General features: G+C 47.3%; 1 protein-coding gene across 1 annotated transcript in view; it reads right to left on the bottom strand.

The window, feature by feature from the left end:
* Positions 1-393: 393 nt before the first annotated feature.
* The window catches only part of LOC120928557, a gene marked incomplete at its 3' end in the record, with an annotated part of 97,431 nt that continues 76,843 nt past the window's right edge, over positions 394-20,981 (bottom strand). Inside the window, exon 8 of the mRNA XM_040339631.1 lies at positions 394-1,014. Within this exon, the coding sequence (XP_040195565.1) occupies positions 394-1,014 (621 nt within the window). The remainder of the gene's footprint in view (positions 1,015-20,981) is intronic.

Here is a 20,981-nt window from a genome sequence, read left to right on the forward strand (position 1 = left end):
AAGTTTTGACAATTCTGGATCAGCATTTCTTCTGCGAATTCTTTCAGGGGTTCTTCCGCTGGTGAAGAAATCTTGCAGTTCTCCCAACACTCTGCTTTCATTTTGCAGCTTGATCCACCTTTCTTTGTCCACTTGGGATCTCGGATCCACTTGTTGTTGAAGATTAAGGACTTTTCTTCCTTTGATGGTGATAATGTCTTGTTGGGCAAAATTTTTGTAAAAAGCTGGCATTTCTACCTCTTCCCAAACATCTTCCTGTGTAGTAGGGTCTTCTTGGGTAGGCAGACGGGATAATGCATCCGCATTTTCATTTGCTTTTCCTGTTCTGTATTTTATGGTGAAATCGTAGTTAGCTAGGCGTGAGGCCCATCTTTGTTCCAATGCTCCCAACTTGGCGGTATTCAGATGTGCTAGCGGGTTGTTATCTGTGAAGGCCACAAATGGTGTTGTGGCAAGGTAATCTTTAAATTTTTCTGTAACAGCCCACACGAGTGCGAGGAATTCCAATTTGAAGGAACTATAGTTTTGGTCGTTTCTTTCAGTACCCTTAAGAGATCTACTAGCGTAGGAAATAACTCTTTCTTTTCCTTCCTGTACCTGCGATAGGACAGCTCCCAGACCTTTCTTACTAGCATCTGTGTAAAGATGAAATGGCTTCTGGTAATCTGGATAGCCTAGGATTGGTGGTTCTGTTAACTTCTTCTTTAGGAGCTGGAAGGCAATTTCTCTTTCTGTGTTCCATTCGACTGGTATTGGAGACTTTTGGTACCTCTTAGGATGTCCTCTCAGAAGTTCTAATATTGGCCCCGCAATTTGGGCAAAGTGAGGAATAAAGCGTCTGTAGTATCCTGCGAAACTGAGAAAGCTCCTCACTTCTTTCACTGTAGTAGGAGTAGGCCAATTTCGGACTGCGGCTATCTTCTCTGGATCCGGTTTAACACCTTCAGAGCTTACAATATGCCCTAAGTATTTGACTTCTGTCTTCAGTAGATAGCACTTAGATGGTTTGACTTTGAGTCCATGTTTAATGAGGATTTGAAAAACTTCGGTCAAATGTTTCAAGTGATCTTCATAAGATTTGGAGTAGATGATGACATCATCTAAGTACAACAGGACGGTTTCAAAATTTTTGTGTCCTAAAAAATGCTCCATTAATCTTTGAAAGGTTCCGGGCGCATTGCAAAGTCCAAAAGGCATGCGGTTGAACTCAAATAGGCCCATCGGGGTGGTAAATGCAGTCTTCTCACGATCTTCAGGTGCCATGGGTACTTGCCAGTATCCACTGGTTAAATCAAGGGTAGAGAAGTAGGCTGAAGATCCTAAAGCTGTCAAAGATTCCTCTATGCGTGGTAAAGGGTAAGCATCCTTGTGGGTGATTTGGTTAATTTTTCTGTAGTCCACACAGAATCTGATGTTACCATCCTTTTTACGGACAAGAACTAGAGGTGCAGCCCATGGACTATGGCTGTCTCTAATGACATTGGAGTCCTTCATCTCTTGGATCATTTGCTTTACGGATTGGTACATAGTTGGTGGTATAGGCCGATATCTTTCCTTGATCGGTGGGTGTGAACCTGTAGGAATGGAGTGCTTGATAATATCCACTTCTCCATAGTCTGTGGAATGCTTACTGAAGGCACGGTGAAGCTCCTTCACAATTTTTAGTACTCCCTCCATTTGGTTTGCTGGTGTGGAAGCATCTCCCACATGAAGTTCTTTCCACCAGGATGTGTTTACATTTTGGTCCTGGGGGTTCTGTCTCTTGGGAATTTGCTCTGTGGTAGCTGTAGTTACACTGATGACATCTTGAAAAGTGACTTGGATTAGCTGTGCAATAGGAAGGTGTTTTGATAGTGTTACACTGCTATCACTCAAGTTTAGGAGTCGTATAGGCACTTTACCTTCAGAGACGGTTACTAGGCTCCTTGCAGCTCTAACTAGAGGATAGTCTTCCAAAACAGCAGGCTCTACCAGGGCTTGGTAGTCTTGACCTTGGATTCCGACTACAGCTCGGCACCACAAGAGAGTTTCGGTGTTGGGTTTGAGGATCACAGGTTGCTTATCCCGGATGCGGGCACAGCAAATTTCTCCTTTTTCGTTGGTGAATCTCTGTTGCGCATTTAGTACACGGATGGTTTGTTGGATCACCTTCTTAGAATCAGGAGGGGCAGTAGGCACTAACTGGTGCAAGGCTTCTAGCATCTCAACATAACAGTTCCTGAGGACATTCATTCCTAGGACTATTGGAGGGTTAGGGTTATTGTCTCTGACTCGTACCACAATAAGGCCTTGTCGAGGTAGTGTAGTTCCTCCTACTTGAATGGTAGGTTCCCAATAACCATGGACTGGTATGGGTTTGCCGTTACTGGCTATGAGACTCAGCCAGGATTCTGGAGGCTGGGTAAGCTGATCTTGATCCCAGTATTTTTCAAAGGCTGCTTGTTGGATGGTGGTGACTTGGGATCCGGTGTCAACTAGGGCAACAAAAGGAACTCCATTTATTTGAAGTGCCACTTCAGGACGGGATCCAACGTATCTTGGCATCCAGTGGGGATCTTCTGGACCTATTGGTTTACCTCCCGAGGGGTGGTCCTTGGCCTCGGGGGTTTCCCGTTTAACTGCCAGCAGGTTGCTTCTGTATGGCCTGGTTTGTGACAGTACGTGCAAATAGGCCGCTTAGGGGTACTAGTGTGGTCAGGGGGGCGTCCGCCAGAATTTCTGGAATAAGTCTCTCTAGAATTAGAGGGGAAGAGTCTTCTGGACACAGGTTTCTCATCCTCTAGCATTAATGGTTTCTCCCATTGTTCCAATTTTTGGTGGACTTTCTCCAGACTTTTAGTCAGAAAACGGACTTGCTCAGTCAAGGCAGCAACTGCGTCAGGAGCTGGAGCTTGGGTTGCCTGACTGACTATAGGTAAAGACTTTACAGGGGTAACCAGCTGTGATACAGGCACGTCAACAGATCTAACAGGTTCTGTTGGTGGGCTTTTTCCCAGTATGCTGATAGCTAATTCTTTGAAATCTAAGAAGGTAGCGCTTGGATGTTGGGCGGCTAACATTCTTAGTTGGCTCTTTAGATTGTCTGTATCGACGCCTTCAATAAATTGTTCTTTCAGGGTTTTGTCCTGATTTTCTGCCTCACGGGGGTCTACTTGGACAACAGCTCTAAGGGCTTCCTGCAAAGATAATGCAAAGTCTCTGAGTGACTCACCAGATTGCTGTCTCTTGCTGAAGAACCTCATCTTGACCTCTGACACGGTACTGGGTTCAAAGGTGGTGTAGAGACGTTGAAAAATCTGCTCCATGGTCTTTCTCTCTGAGCTCGGCCAAGATTTCACTTCTCTGAGCGCAGCTCCTTCCAATTGCGCAAGAAGAATCTCCATCTGTTGCTCTGAGGATACAGGGTACAATCTGAACATAGCCAGAATTTTTTCTTTAAAGTCCCTTAAAGTATGAATTTCCCCAGAATATCGTGGGAACCAGGGGGCTCCAAAATAATAAGGCATGGTTAAAGGCATTAAACTTGGTGCTGCAGCGGTTGGTATTGCATTGGGACCGACTGCGGCTGATGCAGGGGGTCCTCTGAGGTCGGGCTGCACGTCGTCTCCTTGCACAGACATGGTAACAGCAGGTGAGTTCTAGTTAGGTAAGTCAAATGCGTTTTTAGACACTTTTTGTGCGGTGTTGCTATGGGCAACCGCTGTCTTGCGGGTGTATGGCCCTTTAAGAATTTAATGCCAGCTGAATGCAATGCTGCAGCGATGTTGATTTTGGGTCTCTGGCAGCCATTTTAAGTGAATGGAAATAGTCAATTCAAATACTGCATGCAGTTTTGTTAACACACAAATGTCTGATTTTCTCACTTTGGATGCTGCGATTTTTATGCTGATAACTGGGATAACGCTTCCATGCAACTTTTAAACAGTTTAAACAGTTCTGTGGCCCCACACAGCATGCAATAAGTAAATAGTCTCTCAATAAAGCAAAGGGGCTTATTCTGATGCAACAGTCTTTTAGATAAGGCACAGGGGTAATTATCCTGTTCGTGACGCCAATTTTTTTTATGCGACGAGCCAGAACCGCAGGGGAACACGTGAGGTGCACGGTGGGCCGATGAGAGACAGCAATAATACAGTTCATCGGTTTACTCACGGTTAGCAGAAAGCCTCCCTGGGCCGGTCGCACAGTGAAAGGGAAGATAGCACGAAATCCTCCGGGGCACGCTCTGCGATAGGGAAACGCCAGCCGAGATGGTGGTTGAGGTGCCCGTGATGACAGGGGTGTTTAGAGTGCTTGTGGCGGCTGGGTCCCTTGATGAAATTTGTTGTGACGCCAGTACCGTTAATGGTGGTACAACCCATTGTAGTAACAATGTTAAAGAATGAGGTAGGCAGTGGTAGAATACAACTCACAACTTTTACTGTGTCTGGTTTTGGTTGCAGTACAAACATCCAGTTAGAATACAGTCTCTGGGTAAATAGAGGAGTTCTGCTGATCCACTGCTAATAGGCTTTAGTAGGCCTGGACTCAGGCTGTGGTTCAGTATAATGCTTACTTGTGTCTGGTCCCTTTTGAATCCAGTGACATGGGTGAGGTTGCCGGAGGCTAATAAATCCTTCACCTTTATACTCAAAGGTCTTTGCTGCCGATTACTGGCTTTTATCCTTTGATTTTAGCAGTTTAAATGTGTCCCTTCTCTGGACTGACCTTCACATTCTCCTTTCTCTCTCCACACTGCTTCCTGTACTGAACTACTGACCACAGATAAGCCTGAGCTGGGATAGATTTCCCAGAGTGGTGCTATCCCCATCTTGTGGTGGGAAGTAAGAAGCACACCTGACCAGCCTATGAACAGGGATACCACAGGTATACAATGCAAAATGACATGCAATATAGCAATGACAAAGAAGTAATACTTTTGCAGTTCCCACATGTCCTGAGTGGGACGCTGCACACCTAAAGCTAGTTGGTGTGTACTGCCCGTGTGATCTGTAGTTTGCACCTAAAGCTTCGTAGTGTGTGTACTGCACGTGTGCTCTGTAGTTTGCACCTAAAGCTACTTGGTGTGTACTGCACGTGTGCTCTGTAGTTTGCACCTAAAGATACTTGGTGTGTACTACCTGTGTGCTCTGTAGTTTGCACCTAAAGCTACTTGGTGTGTACTGCACGTGTGCTCTGTAGTTTGCACCTAAAGCTACTTGGTGTGTACTGCACGTGTGCTCTGTAGTTTGCACCTAAAGCTACGTAGTGTGTGTACTGCCCGTGTGCTCTGTAGTTTGCACCTAAAGCTACTTGGTGTGTACTGCCCGTGTGCTCTGTAGTTTGCACCTAAAGATACTTGGTGTGTACTGCCCGTGTGCTCTGTAGTTTGCACCTAAAGCTACTTGGTGTGTACTGCCAGTGTGCTCTGTAGTTGGCACCTAAAGCTACTTGGTGTGTACTGCACGTGTACTCTGTAGTTTGCACCTAAAGCTATTTGGTGTGTACTGCACGTGTGCTCTGTAGTTTGCACCTAAAGCTACTTGGTGTGTACTGCCCGTCTCCTCTGTATTTTGCACCTAAAGCTAGTTGGTGTGTACTGCCCGTGTGATCTGTAGTTTGCACCTAAAGCTTCGTAGTGTGTGTACTGCACGTGTGCTCTGTAGTTTGCACCTAAAGCTACTTGATGTGTACTGCTCGTATGCTCTGTAGTTTGCACCTAAAGATACTTGGTGTGTACTACCTGTGTGCTCTGTAGTTTGCACCTAAAGCTACTTGGTGTGTACTGCTGTGTGCTCTGTAGTTTGCACCTAAAGCTACTTGGTGTGTACTGAACGTGTGCTCTGTAGTTTGCACCTAAAGCTACTTGGTGTGTACTGCCCGTGTGCTCTGTAGTTTGCACCTAAAGCTACTTGGTGTGTACTGCCCGTGTGCTCTGTAGTTTGCACCTAAAGCTACTTGGTGTGTACTGCACGTGTGCTCTGTAGTTTGCACCTAAAGCTACTTGGTGTGTACTGCCCGTGTGCTCTGTAGTTTGCACCTAAAGCTACTTGGTGTGTACTGCCCGTGTGCTCTGTAGTTTGCAACTAAAGCTACTTGGTGTATGTTGCCGTGTGCTCTGTAGTTTGCACCTAAATCTACTTGGTGTGTACTGCCCGTGTGCTCTGTAGTTTGCACCTAAAGCTACTTGGTGTGTACTGAACGTGTGCTCTGTAGTTTGCACCTAAAGCTACTTTGTGTGTACTGCCCGTGTGCTCTGTAGTTTGCACCTAAAGCTACTTGGTGTATGTTGCCGTGTGCTCTGTAGTTTGCACCTAAAGCTACTTGGTGTGTACTGCCCGTGCGCTCTGTAGTTTGCATCTAAAGCTACTTGGTGTTTGTACTGCCCGTGTGCTCTGTAGTTTGCACCTAAAGCTACTTGGTGTGTACTGCACGTGTGCTCTGTAGTTTGCACCTAAAGCTACTTGGTGTGTACTGCCCGTGTGCTCTGTAGTTTGCACCTAAAGCTACTTGGTGTGTACTGCCCGTGTGCTCTGTAGTTTGCACCTAAAGCTACTTGGTGTGTACTGCCTGTGTGCTCTGTAGTTTGCACCTAAAGCTACTTGGTGTGTACTGCCCGTGTGCTCTGTAGTTTGCACCCAAAGATACTTGGTGTGTACTGCCCGTGTGCTCTGTAGTTTGCACCTAAAGCTACTTGGTGTGTACTGCACGTGTGCTCTGTAGTTTGCACCTAAAGCTACTTGATGTGTACTGCACGTGTGCTCTGTATTTTGCACCTAAAGCTACTTGGTGTGTACTGCACGTGTGCTCTGTAGTTTGCACCTAAAGCTACTTGGTGTGTACTGCACGTGTGCTCTGTAGTTTGCACCTAAAGCTACTTGGTGTGTACTGCCCGTGTGCTCTGTAGTTTGCATCTAAAGCTACTTGGTGTTTGTACTGCCCGTGTGCTCTGTAGTTTGCACCTAAAGCTACTTGGTGTGTACTGCACGTGTGCTCTGTAGTTTGCACCTAAAGCTACTTGGTGTGTACTGCCCGTGTGCTCTGTAGTTTGCACCTAAAGCTACTTGGTGTGTACTGCCCGTGTGCTCTGTAGTTTGCACCTAAAGCTACTTGGTGTGTACTGCACGTGTGCTCTGTAGTTTGCACCTAAAGCTACTTGGTGTGTACTGCCCGTGTGCTCTGTAGTTTGCACCTAAAGATACTTGGTGTGTACTGCCCGTCTCCTCTGTATTTTGCACCTAAAGCTAGTTGGTGTGTACTGCCCGTGTGATCTGTAGTTTGCACCTAAAGCTTCGTAGTGTGTGTACTGCACGTGTGCTCTGTAGTTTGCACCTAAAGCTACTTGGTGTGTACTGCACGTGTGCTCTGTAGTTTGCACCTAAAGCTACTTGGTGTGTACTGCTGTGTGCTCTGTAGTTTGCACCTAAAGCTACTTGGTGTGTACTGAACATGTGCTCTGTAGTTTGCACCTAAAGCTACTTGGTGTGTACTGCCCGTGTGCTCTGTAGTTTGCACCTAAAGCTACTTGGTGTGTACTGCCCGTGTGCTCTGTAGTTTGCACCTAAAGCTACTTGGTGTGTACTGCCCGTGTGCTCTGTAGTTTGCACCTAAAGCTACTTGGTGTGTACTGCACGTGTGCTCTGTAGTTTGCACCTAAATCTACTTGGTGTGTACTGCCCGTGTGCTCTGTAGTTTGCACCTAAAGCTACTTGGTGGTACTGAACGTGTGCTCTGTAGTTTGCACCTAAAGCTACTTTGTGTGTACTGCCCGTGTGCTCTGTAGTTTGCACCTAAAGCTACTTGGTGTATGTTGCCGTGTGCTCTGTAGTTTGCACCTAAAGCTACTTGGTGTGTACTGCCCGTGCGCTCTGTAGTTTGCATCTAAAGCTACTTGGTGTTTGTACTGCCCGTGTGCTCTGTAGTTTGCACCTAAAGCTACTTGGTGTGTACTGCACGTGTGCTCTGTAGTTTGCACCTAAAGCTACTTGGTGTGTACTGCCCGTGTGCTCTGTAGTTTGCACCTAAAGCTACTTGGTGTGTACTGCCCGTGTGCTCTGTAGTTTGCACCTAAAGCTACTTGGTGTGTACTGCCTGTGTGCTCTGTAGTTTGCACCTAAAGCTACTTGGTGTGTACTGCCCGTGTGCTCTGTAGTTTGCACCCAAAGATACTTGGTGTGTACTGCCCGTGTGCTCTGTAGTTTGCACCTAAAGCTACTTGGTGTGTACTGCCCGTGTGATCTGTAGTTTGCACCCAAAGATACTTGGTGTGTACTGCCCGTGTGCTCTGTAGTTTGCACCTAAAGCTACTTGGTGTGTACTGCACGTGTGCTCTGTAGTTTGCACCTAAAGCTACTTGATGTGTACTGCACGTGTGCTCTGTAGTTTGCACCTAAAGCTACTTGGTGTGTACTGCCCGTGTGCTCTGTAGTTTGCATCTAAAGCTACTTGGTGTTTGTACTGCCCGTGTGCTCTGTAGTTTGCACCTAAAGCTACTTGGTGTGTACTGCCCGTGTGCTCTGTAGTTTGCACCTAAAGCTACTTGGTGTGTACTGCCCGTGTGCTCTGTAGTTTGCACCTAAAGCTACTTGGTGTGTACTGCACGTGTGCTCTGTAGTTTGCACCTAAAGCTACTTGGTGTGTACTGCCCGTGTGCTCTGTAGTTTGCATCTAAAGCTACTTGGTGTTTGTACTGCCCGTGTGCTCTGTAGTTTGCACCTAAAGCTACTTGGTGTGTACTGCCCGTGTGCTCTGTAGTTTGCACCTAAAGCTACTTGGTGTGTACTGCCCGTGTGCTCTGTAGTTTGCACCTAAAGCTACTTGGTGTGTACTGCACGTGTGCTCTGTAGTTTGCACCTAAAGCTACTTGGTGTGTACTGCACGTGTGCTCTGTAGTTTGCACCTAAAGCTACGTAGTGTGTGTACTGCACGTGTGCTCTGTAGTTTGCACCTAAAGCTACTTGGTGTGTACTGCCCGTGTGCTCTGTAGTTTGCACCTAAAGATACTTGGTGTGTACTGCCAGTGTGCTCTGTAGTTGGCACCTAAAGCTACTTGGTGTGTACTGCACGTGTGCTCTGTAGTTTGCACCTAAAGCTACTTGGTGTGTACTGCTGTGTGCTCTGTAGTTTGCACCTAAAGCTACTTGGTGTGTACTGAACATGTGCTCTGTAGTTTGCACCTAAAGCTACTTGGTGTGTACTGCCCGTGTGCTCTGTATTTTGCACCTAAAGCTACTTGGTGTGTACTACCTGTGTGCTCTGTAGTTTGCACCTAAAGCTATTTGGTGTGTACTGCCCGTGTGCTCTGTAGTTTGCACCTAAAGCTATTTGGTGTGTACTGCACGTGTGCTCTGTAGTTTGCACCTAAAGCTACTTGGTGTGTACTACCTGTGTGCTCTGTAGTTTGCACCTAAAGCTACTTGGTGTGTACTGCTGTGTGCTCTGTAGTTTGCACCTAAAGCTACTTGGTGTGTACTGAACGTGTGCTCTGTAGTTTGCACCTAAAGCTACTTGGTGTGTACTGCCAGTGTGCTCTGTAGTTTGCACCTAAAGCTACTTGGTGTGTACTGAACGTGTGCTCTGTAGTTTGCACCTAAAGCTACTTGGTGTGTACTGCCCGTGTGCTCTGTAGTTTGCACCTAAAGCAACTTGGTGTTTGTACTGCCCGTGTGCTCTGTAGTTTGCACCTAAATCTACTTGGTGTGTACTGCACGTGTGCTCTGTAGTTTGCACCTAAAGCTACTTGGTGTGTACTGCCCGTGTGCTCTGTAGTTTGCACCTAAAGCTACTTGGTGTGTACTGCCCGTGTGCTCTGTAGTTTGCACCTAAAGCTACTTGGTGTATGTTGCCGTGTGCTCTGTAGTTTGCACCTAAATCTACTTGGTGTGTACTGCACGTGTGCTCTGTAGTTTGCACCTAAAGCTACTTGGTGTGTACTGCACATGTGCTCTGTAGTTTGCACCTAAATCTACTTGGTGTGTACTGCCTGTGTGCTCTGTAGTTTGCACCCAAAGATACTTGGTGTATGTTGCCGTGTGCTCTGTAGTTTGCACCTAAAGCTACTTGGTGTGTACTGCCAGTGTGCTCTGTAGTTTGCACCTAAAGCTACTTGGTGTGTACTGCCAGTGTGCTCTGTAGTTGGCACCTAAATCTACTTGGTGTGTACTGCACGTGTGCTCTGTAGTTTGCACCTAAAGCTACTTGGTGTGTACTGCACGTGTCCTCTGTAGTTTGCACCCAAAGATACTTGGTGTGTACTGCCCGTGTGCTCTGTAGTTTGCACCTAAAGCTACTTGGTGTGTACTGCACGTGTGCTCTGTAGTTTGCATCTAAAGCTACTTGGTGTGTACTGCCCGTGTGCTTTGTAGTTTGCACCTAAAGCTACTTGGTGTGTACTGCCTGTGTGCTCTGTAGTTTGCACCTAAAGCTACTTGGTGTGTACTGTACGTGTGCTCTGTAGTTTGCACCTAAAGCTACTTGGTGTGTACTGCTGTGTGCTCTGTAGTTTGCACCTAAAGCTACTTGGTGTGTACTGCCCGTGTGCTCTGTAGTTTGCACCTAAAGCTACTTGGTGTATGTTGCCGTGTGCTCTGTAGTTTGCACCTAAATCTACTTGGTGTGTACTGCACGTGTGCTCTGTAGTTTGCACCTAAAGCTACTTGGTGTGTACTGCACGTGTGCTCTGTAGTTTGCACCTAAAGCTACTTGGTGTGTACTGCACGTGTGCTCTGTAGTTTGCACCTAAAGCTACTTGGTGTGTACTGCCCGTGTGCTCTGTAGTTTGCATCTAAAGCTACTTGGTGTTTGTACTGCCCGTGTGCTCTGTAGTTTGCACCTAAAGATACTTGGTGTGTACTGCCTGTGTCCTCTGTAGTTTGCACCTAAAGCTACTTGGTGTGTACTGAACGTGTGCTCTGTAGTTTGCACCTAAAGCTACTTGGTGTGTACTGCCCGTGTGCTCTGTAGTTTGCACCTAAATCTACTTGGTGTGTACTGCACGTGTGCTCTGTAGTTTGCACCTAAAGCTACTTGGTGTGTACTGCACATGTGCTCTGTAGTTTGCACCTAAATCTACTTGGTGTGTACTGCCTGTGTGCTCTGTAGTTTGCACCCAAAGATACTTGGTGTGTACTGCACGTGTGCTCTGTAGTTTGCACCTAAAGCTACTTGGTGTGTACTGCCCGTGTGCTCTGTAGTTTGCACCTAAAGCTACTTGGTGTATGTTGCCGTGTGCTCTGTAGTTTGCACCTAAAGCTACTTGGTGTGTACTGCCCGTGTGCTCTGTAGTTTGCATCTAAAGCTGCTTGGTGTTTGTACTGCCCGTGTGCTCTGTAGTTTGCACCTAAATCTACTTGGTGTGTACTGCACGTGTGCTCTGTAGTTTGCACCTAAAGCTACTTGGTGTGTACTGCCCGTGTGCTCTGTAGTTTGCACCTAAAGCTACTTGGTGTGTACTGCCCGTGTGCTCTGTAGTTTGCACCTAAAGCTACTTGGTGTGTACTGCCCGTGTGCTCTGTAGTTTGCACCTAAAGCTACTTGGTGTATGTTGCCGTGTGCTCTGTAGTTTGCACCTAAAGCTACTTGGTGTGTACTGCACGTGTGCTCTGTAGTTTGCACCTAAAGCTACTTGGTGTGTACTGCACGTGTGCTCTGTAGTTTGCACCTAAAGCTACTTGGTGTGTACTGCACGTGTGCTCTGTAGTTTGCACCTAAAGCTACTTGGTGTGTACTGCCCGTGTGCTCTGTAGTTTGCACCTAAAGCTACTTGGTGTGTACTGCCCGTGTGCTCTGTAGTTTGCACCTAAAGCTACTTGGTGTGTACTGCCCGTGTGCTCTGTAGTTTGCACCTAAAGCTACTTGGTGTGTACTGCACATGTGCTCTGTAGTTTGCACCTAAAGCTACTTGGTGTGTACTGCACGTGTGCTCTGTAGTTTGCACCTAAAGATACTTGGTGTGTACTACCTGTGTGCTCTGTAGTTTGCACCTAAAGCTACTTGGTTTGTACTGCCCGTGTGCTCTGTAGTTTGCACCTAAAGCTACTTGGTGTGTACTGCCCGTGTGCTCTGTAGTTTGCACCTAAAGCTACTTGGTGTGTACTGCCCGTGTGCTCTGTAGTTTGCACCTAAATCTACTTGGTGTGTACTGCCCGTGTGCTCTGTATTTTGCACCTAAAGCTAGTTGGTGTGTACTGCCCGTGTGCTCTGTAGTTTGCACCTAAAGCTACGTAGTGTGTGTACTGCCCGTGTGCTCTGTAGTTTGCACCTAAAGCTACTTGGTGTGTACTGCCCGTGTGCTCTGTAGTTTGCACCTAAAGATACTTGGTGTGTACTGCCCGTGTGCTCTGTAGTTTGCACCTAAAGCTACGTAGTGTGTGTACTGCCCGTGTGCTCTGTAGTGTGCACCTAAAGCTACTTGGTGTGTACTGCACGTGTGCTCTGTAGTTTGCACCTAAAGCTACTTGGTGTGTACTGCCCGTGTGCTCTGTAGTTTGCACCTAAAGCTACTTGGTGTGTACTGCACGTGTGCTCTGTAGTTTGCACCTAAAGCTACTTGGTGTGTACTGCCCGTGTGCTCTGTAGTTTGCACCTAAAGCTACTTGGTGTGTACTGCCCGTGTGCTCTGTAGTTTGCACCTAAAGCTACTTGGTGTGTACTGCACATGTGCTCTGTAGTTTGCACCTAAAGCTACTTGGTGTGTACTGCACGTGTGCTCTGTAGTTTGCACCTAAAGATACTTGGTGTGTACTACCTGTGTGCTCTGTAGTTTGCACCTAAAGCTACTTGGTTTGTACTGCCCGTGTGCTCTGTAGTTTGCACCTAAAGCTACTTGGTGTGTACTGCACGTGTGCTCTGTAGTTTGCACCTAAAGCTACTTGGTGTATGTTGCCGTGTGCTCTGTAGTTTGCACCTAAATCTACTTGGTGTGTACTGCACGTGTGCTCTGTAGTTTGCACCTAAAGCTACTTGGTGTGTACTGCCCGTGTGCTCTGTATTTTGCACCTAAAGCTAGTTGGTGTGTACTGCCCGTGTGCTCTGTAGTTTGCACCTAAAGCTACTTGGTGTGTACTGCACGTGTGCTCTGTAGTTTGCACCTAAAGCTACTTGGTGTGTACTGCACGTGTGCTCTGTAGTTTGCACCTTAAGCTACGTAGTGTGTGTACTGCCCGTGTGCTCTGTAGTTTGCACCTAAAGCTACTTGGTGTGTACTGCACGTGTGCTCTGTAGTTTGCACCTAAAGCTACTTGGTGTGTACTGCCCGTGTGCTCTGTAGTTTGCACCTAAAGCTACTTGGTGTGTACTGCCCGTGTGCTCTGTAGTTTGCACCTAAAGCTACTTGGTGTGTACTGCCCGTGTGCTCTGTAGTTTGCACCTAAATCTACTTGGTGTGTACTGCCTGTGTGCTCTGTAGTTTGCACCCAAAGATACTTGGTGTGTACTGCACGTGTGCTCTGTAGTTTGCACCTAAAGCTACTTGGTGTGTACTGCCCGTGTGCTCTGTAGTTTGCACCTAAAGCTACTTGGTGTATGTTGCCGTGTGCTCTGTAGTTTGCACCTAAAGCTACTTGGTGTGTACTGCCCGTGTGCTCTGTAGTTTGCATCTAAAGCTGCTTGGTGTTTGTACTGCCCGTGTGCTCTGTAGTTTGCACCTAAATCTACTTGGTGTGTACTGCACGTGTGCTCTGTAGTTTGCACCTAAAGCTACTTGGTGTGTACTGCCCGTGTGCTCTGTAGTTTGCACCTAAAGCTACTTGGTGTGTACTGCCCGTGTGCTCTGTAGTTTGCACCTAAAGCTACTTGGTGTGTACTGCCCGTGTGCTCTGTAGTTTGCACCTAAAGCTACTTGGTGTATGTTGCCGTGTGCTCTGTAGTTTGCACCTAAAGCTACTTGGTGTGTACTGCACGTGTGCTCTGTAGTTTGCACCTAAAGCTACTTGGTGTGTACTGCACGTGTGCTCTGTAGTTTGCACCTAAAGCTACTTGGTGTGTACTGCACGTGTGCTCTGTAGTTTGCACCTAAAGCTACTTGGTGTGTACTGCCCGTGTGCTCTGTAGTTTGCACCTAAAGCTACTTGGTGTGTACTGCCCGTGTGCTCTGTAGTTTGCACCTAAAGCTACTTGGTGTGTACTGCCCGTGTGCTCTGTAGTTTGCACCTAAAGCTACTTGGTGTGTACTGCACATGTGCTCTGTAGTTTGCACCTAAAGCTACTTGGTGTGTACTGCACGTGTGCTCTGTAGTTTGCACCTAAAGATACTTGGTGTGTACTACCTGTGTGCTCTGTAGTTTGCACCTAAAGCTACTTGGTTTGTACTGCCCGTGTGCTCTGTAGTTTGCACCTAAAGCTACTTGGTGTGTACTGCCCGTGTGCTCTGTAGTTTGCACCTAAAGCTACTTGGTGTGTACTGCCCGTGTGCTCTGTAGTTTGCACCTAAATCTACTTGGTGTGTACTGCCCGTGTGCTCTGTATTTTGCACCTAAAGCTAGTTGGTGTGTACTGCCCGTGTGCTCTGTAGTTTGCACCTAAAGCTACGTAGTGTGTGTACTGCCCGTGTGCTCTGTAGTTTGCACCTAAAGCTACTTGGTGTGTACTGCCCGTGTGCTCTGTAGTTTGCACCTAAAGATACTTGGTGTGTACTGCCCGTGTGCTCTGTAGTTTGCACCTAAAGCTACGTAGTGTGTGTACTGCCCGTGTGCTCTGTAGTGTGCACCTAAAGCTACTTGGTGTGTACTGCACGTGTGCTCTGTAGTTTGCACCTAAAGCTACTTGGTGTGTACTGCCCGTGTGCTCTGTAGTTTGCACCTAAAGCTACTTGGTGTGTACTGCACGTGTGCTCTGTAGTTTGCACCTAAAGCTACTTGGTGTGTACTGCCCGTGTGCTCTGTAGTTTGCACCTAAAGCTACTTGGTGTGTACTGCCCGTGTGCTCTGTAGTTTGCACCTAAAGCTACTTGGTGTGTACTGCACATGTGCTCTGTAGTTTGCACCTAAAGCTACTTGGTGTGTACTGCACGTGTGCTCTGTAGTTTGCACCTAAAGATACTTGGTGTGTACTACCTGTGTGCTCTGTAGTTTGCACCTAAAGCTACTTGGTTTGTACTGCCCGTGTGCTCTGTAGTTTGCACCTAAAGCTACTTGGTGTGTACTGCACGTGTGCTCTGTAGTTTGCACCTTAAGCTACGTAGTGTGTGTACTGCCCGTGTGCTCTGTAGTTTGCACCTAAAGCTACTTGGTGTGTACTGCACGTGTGCTCTGTAGTTTGCACCTAAAGCTACTTGGTGTGTACTGCCCGTGTGCTCTGTAGTTTGCACCTAAAGCTACTTGGTGTGTACTGCCCGTGTGCTCTGTAGTTTGCACCTAAAGCTACTTGGTGTGTACTGCCCGTGTGCTCTGTAGTTTGCACCTAAAGCTACTTGGTGTGTACTGCCTGTGTGCTCTGTAGTTTGCACCTAAAGCTACTTGGTGTGTACTGCACGTGTGCTCTGTAGTTTGCACCTAAAGCTACTTGGTGTGTACTGCACGTGTGCTCTGTAGTTTGCACCTAAAGCTACTTGGTGTGTACTGCACGTGTGCTCTGTAGTTTGCACCTAAAGCTACTTGGTGTGTACTGCACATGTGCTCTGTAGTTTGCACCTAAAGCTACTTGGTGTGTACTGCACATGTGCTCTGTAGTTTGCACCTAAAGCTACTTGGTGTGTACTGCCCGTGTGCTCTGTAGTTTGCACCTAAAGCTACTTGGTGTGTGTACTGCCTGTGTGCTCTGTAGTTTGCACCTAAATCTACTTGGTGTGTCCTGCCCGTGTGCTCTGTAGTTTGCACCTAAAGCTACTTGGTGTGTACGGCCCGTGTGCTCTGTAGTTTGCATCTAAAGCTACTTAGTGTGTACTGCACGTGTGCTCTGTAGTTTGCACCTAAATCTACTTGGTGGTACTGAACGTGTGCTCTGTAGTTTGCACCTAAAGCTACTTTGTGTGTACTGCCCGTGTGCTCTGTAGTTTGCACCTAAAGCTACTTGGTGTATGTTGCCGTGTGCTCTGTAGTTTGCACCTAAAGCTACTTGGTGTGTACTGCCCGTGCGCTCTGTAGTTTGCATCTAAAGCTACTTGGTGTTTGTACTGCCCGTGTGCTCTGTAGTTTGCACCTAAAGCTACTTGGTGTGTACTGCACGTGTGCTCTGTAGTTTGCACCTAAAGCTACTTGGTGTGTACTGCCCGTGTGCTCTGTAGTTTGCACCTAAAGCTACTTGGTGTGTACTGCCCGTGTGCTCTGTAGTTTGCACCTAAAGCTACTTGGTGTGTACTGCCTGTGTGCTCTGTAGTTTGCACCTAAAGCTACTTGGTGTGTACTGCCCGTGTGCTCTGTAGTTTGCACCCAAAGATACTTGGTGTGTACTGCCCGTGTGCTCTGTAGTTTGCACCTAAAGCTACTTGGTGTGTACTGCCCGTGTGCTCTGTAGTTTGCACCTAAAGCTACTTGGTGTGTACTGCCCGTGTGCTCTGTAGTTTGCACCTAAAGCTACTTGGTGTGTACTGCACGTGTGCTCTGTAGTTTGCACCTAAAGCTACTTGGTGTGTACTGCACGTGTGCTCTGTAGTTTGCACCTAAAGCTACGTAGTGTGTGTACTGCCCGTGTGCTCTGTAGTTTGCACCTAAAGCTACTTGGTGTGTACTGCCCGTGTGCTCTGTAGTTTGCACCTAAAGCTACTTGGTGTGTACTGAACATGTGCTCTGTAGTTTGCACCTAAAGCTACTTGGTGTGTACTGCTGTGTGCTCTGTAGTTTGCACCTAAAGCTACTTGGTGTGTACTGAACATGTGCTCTGTAGTTTGCACCTAAAGCTACTTGGTGTGTACTGCCCGTGTGCTCTGTAGTTTGCACCTAAAGCTACTTGGTGTGTACTGCAGGTGTGCTCTGTATTTTGCACCTAAAGCTAGTTGGTGTGTACTGCCCGTGTGCTCTGTAGTTTGCACCTAAAGCTATTTGGTGTGTACTGCACGTGTGCTCTGTAGTTTGCACCTAAAGCTACTTGGTGTGTACTACCTGTGTGCTCTGTAGTTTGCACCTAAAGCTACTTGGTGTGTACTGCTGTGTGCTCTGTAGTTTGCACCTAAAGCTACTTGGTGTGTACTGAACGTGTGCTCTGTAGTTTGCACCTAAAGCTACTTGGTGTGTACTGCCCGTGTGCTCTGTAGTTTGCACCTAAAGCTACTTGGTGTGTACTGCCCGTGTGCTCTGTAGTTTGCACCTAAAGCTACTTGGTGTGTACTGCCCGTGTGCTCTGTAGTTTGCACCTAAAGCTACTTGGTGTATGTTGCCGTGTGCTCTGTAGTTTGCACCTAAATCTACTTGGTGTGTACTGCACGTGTGCTCTGTAGTTTGCACCTAAAGCTACTTGGTGTGTACTGCACATGTGCTCTGTAGTTTGCACCTAAATCTACTTGGTGTGTACTGCCTGTGTGCTCTGTAGTTTGCACCCAAAGATACTTGGTGTATGTTGCCGTGTGCTCTGTAGTTTGCACCTAAAGCTACTTGGTGTGTACTGCCAGTGTGCTCTGTAGTTTGCACCTAAAGCTACTTGGTGTGTACTGCCAGTGTGCTCTGTAGTTGGCACCTAAATCTACTTGGTGTGTACTGCACGTGTGCTCTGTAGTTTGCACCTAAAGCTACTTGGTGTGTACTGCACGTGTCCTCTGTAGTTTGCACCCAAAGATACTTGGTGTGTACTGCCCGTGTGCTCTGTAGTTTGCACCTAAAGCTACTTGGTGTGTACTGCACGTGTGCTCTGTAGTTTGCATCTAAAGCTACTTGGTGTGTACTGCCCGTGTGCTTTGTAGTTTGCACCTAAAGCTACTTGGTGTGTACTGTACGTGTGCTCTGTAGTTTGCACCTAAAGCTACTTGGTGTGTACTGCTGTGTGCTCTGTAGTTTGCACCTAAAGCTACTTGGTGTGTACTGCCCGTGTGCTCTGTAGTTTGCACCTAAAGCTACTTGGTGTATGTTGCCGTGTGCTCTGTAGTTTGCACCTAAATCTACTTGGTGTGTACTGCACGTGTGCTCTGTAGTTTGCACCTAAAGCTACTTGGTGTGTACTGCACGTGTGCTCTGTAGTTTGCACCTAAAGCTACTTGGTGTGTACTGCACGTGTGCTCTGTAGTTTGCACCTAAAGCTACTTGGTGTGTACTGCCCGTGTGCTCTGTAGTTTGCATCTAAAGCTACTTGGTGTTTGTACTGCCCGTGTGCTCTGTAGTTTGCACCTAAAGCTACTTGGTGTGTACTGCACGTGTGCTCTGTAGTTTGCAACTAAAGCTACTTGGTGTGTACTGCACGTGTGCTCTGTAGTTTGCACCTAAAGCTACGTAGTGTGTGTACTGCCCGTGTGCTCTGTAGTTTGCACCTAAAGCTACTTGGTGTGTACTGCCCGTGTGCTCTGTAGTTTGCACCTAAAGATACTTGGTGTGTACTGCACGTGTGCTCTGTAGTTTGCACCTAAATCTACTTGGTGTGTACTGCCCGTGTGCTCTGTAGTTTGCACCTAAAGCTACTTGGTGTGTACTGCCAGTGTGCTCTGTAGTTGGCACCTAAAGCTACTTGGTGTGTACTGCACGTGTGCTCTGTAGTTTGCACCTAAAGCTATTTGGTGTGTACTGCACGTGTGCTCTGTAGTTTGCACCTAAAGCTTCGTAGTGTGTGTACTGCCCGTGTGCTCTGTAGTTTGCACCTAAAGCTACTTGGTGTGTACTGCCCGTGTGCTCTGTAGTTTGCACCTAAAGATACTTGGTGTGTACTGCACGTGTGCTCTGTAGTTTGCACCTAAATCTACTTGGTGTGTACTGCCCGTGTGCTCTGTAGTTTGCACCTAAAGCTACTTGGTGTGTACTGCCAGTGTGCTCTGTAGTTGGCACCTAAAGCTACTTGGTGTGTACTGCACGTGTGCTCTGTAGTTTTCACCTAAAGCTACTTGGTGTGTACTGAACGTGTGCTCTGTAGTTTGCACCTAAAGCTACTTTGTGTGTACTGCCCGTGTGCTCTGTAGTTTGCACCTAAAGCTACTTGGTGTATGTTGCCGTGTGCTCTGTAGTTTGCACCTAAAGCTACTTGGTGTGTACTGCCCGTGTGCTCTGTAGTTTGCACCTAAAGCTACTTGGTGTGTACTGCCCGTGTGCTCTGTAGTTTGCACCTAAAGCTACTTGGTGTGTACTGCCCGTGTGCTCTGTAGTTTGCACCCAAAGATACTTGGTGTGTACTGCCCGTGTGCTCTGTAGTTTGCACCTAAAGCTACTTGGTGTGTACTGCACGTGTGCTCTGTAGTTTGCACCTAAAGCTACTTGATGTGTACTGCACGTGTGCTCTGTAGTTTGCACCTAAAGATACTTGGTGTGTACTACCTGTGTGCTCTGTAGTTTGCATCTAAAGCTACTTGGTGTTTGTACTGCCCGTGTGCTCTGTAGTTTGCACCTAAAGCTACGTAGTGTGTGTACTGCCCGTGTGCTCTGTAGTTTGCACCTAAAGCTACTTGGTGTGTACTGCAAGTGTGCTCTGTAGTTTGCACCTAAAGCTACTTGGTGTGTACTGCCCGTGTGCTCTGTAGTTTGCACTTAAAGCTACTTGGTGTGTACTGCCCGTGTGCTCTGTAGTTTGCACCTAAAGCTACTTGGTGTGTACTGCCCGTGTGCTCTGTAGTTTGCACCTAAAGCTACTTGGTGTGTACTGCACATGTGCTCTGTAGTTTGCACCTAAAGCTACTTGGTGTGTACTGCCCGTGTGCTCTGTAGTTTGCACCTAAAGCTACTTGGTGTGTGTACTGCCTGTGTGCTCTGTAGTTTGCACCTAAAGCTACTTGGTGTGTACTGCCCGTGTGCTCTGTAGTTGGCACCTAAAGCTACTTGGTTTGTACTGCCCGTGTGCTCTCTAGTTTGCACCTAAAGCTACTTGGTGTGTACTGCATGTGTGCTCTGTAGTTTGCACCTAAAGATACTTGGTGTGTACTACCTGTGTGCTCTGTAGTTTGCACCTAAAGCTACTTGGTTTGTACTGCCCGTGTGCTCTGTAGTTTGCACCTAAAGCTACTTGGTGTGTACTGCCCGTGTGCTCTGTAGTTTGCACCTAAAGCTACTTGGTGTATGTTGCCGTGTGCTCTGTAGTTTGCACCTAAAGCTACGTAGTGTGTGTACTGCCCGTGTGCTCTGTAGTTTGCACCTAAAGCTACTTGGTGTGTACTGCCCGTGTGCTCTGTAGTTTGCACCTAAAGATACTTGGTGTGTACTGCCCGTGTGCTCTGTAGTTTGCACCTAAAGCTACGTAGTGTGTGTACTGCCCGTGTGCTCTGTAGTTTGCACCTAAAGCTACTTGGTGTGTACTGCCCGTGTGCTCTGTAGTTTGCACCTAAAGCTACTTGGTGTGTACTGCACGTGTGCTCTGTAGTTTGCACCTAAAGCTACTTGGTGTGTACTGCACGTGTGCTCTGTAGTTTGCACCTAAAGCTACTTGGTGTGTACTGCCCGTGTGCTCTGTAGTTTGCACCTAAAGCTACTTGGTGTGTACTGCACGTGTGCTCTGTAGTTTGCACCTAAAGCTACTTGGTGTGTACTGCCCGTGTGCTCTGTAGTTTGCATCTAAAGCTACTTAGTGTGTACTGCACGTGTGCTCTGTAGTTTGCACCTAAATCTACTTGGTGTGTACTGCCCGTGTGCTCTCTAGTTTGCACCTAAAGCTACTTGGTGTGTACTGCATGTGTGCTCTGTAGTTTGCACCTAAAGCTACTTGGTGTTTGTACTGCCCGTGTGCTCTGTAGTTTGCACCTAAAGCTACTTGGTGTGTACTGCACGTGTGCTCTGTAGTTTGCACCTAAAGCTACTTGGTGTGTACTGCACGTGTGCTCTGTAGTTTGCACCTAAAGCTACTTGGTGTGTACTACCTGTGTGCTCTGTAGTTTGCACCTAAAGCTACTTGGTTTGTACTGCCCGTGTGCTCTGTAGTTTGCACCTAAAGCTACTTGGTGTGTACTGCCC

The sequence above is a fragment of the Rana temporaria genome, chromosome 1 (assembly GCF_905171775.1).
Source record: "Rana temporaria chromosome 1, aRanTem1.1, whole genome shotgun sequence".
In the NCBI taxonomy this organism is placed as follows: Eukaryota; Metazoa; Chordata; class Amphibia; order Anura; family Ranidae; genus Rana; species Rana temporaria.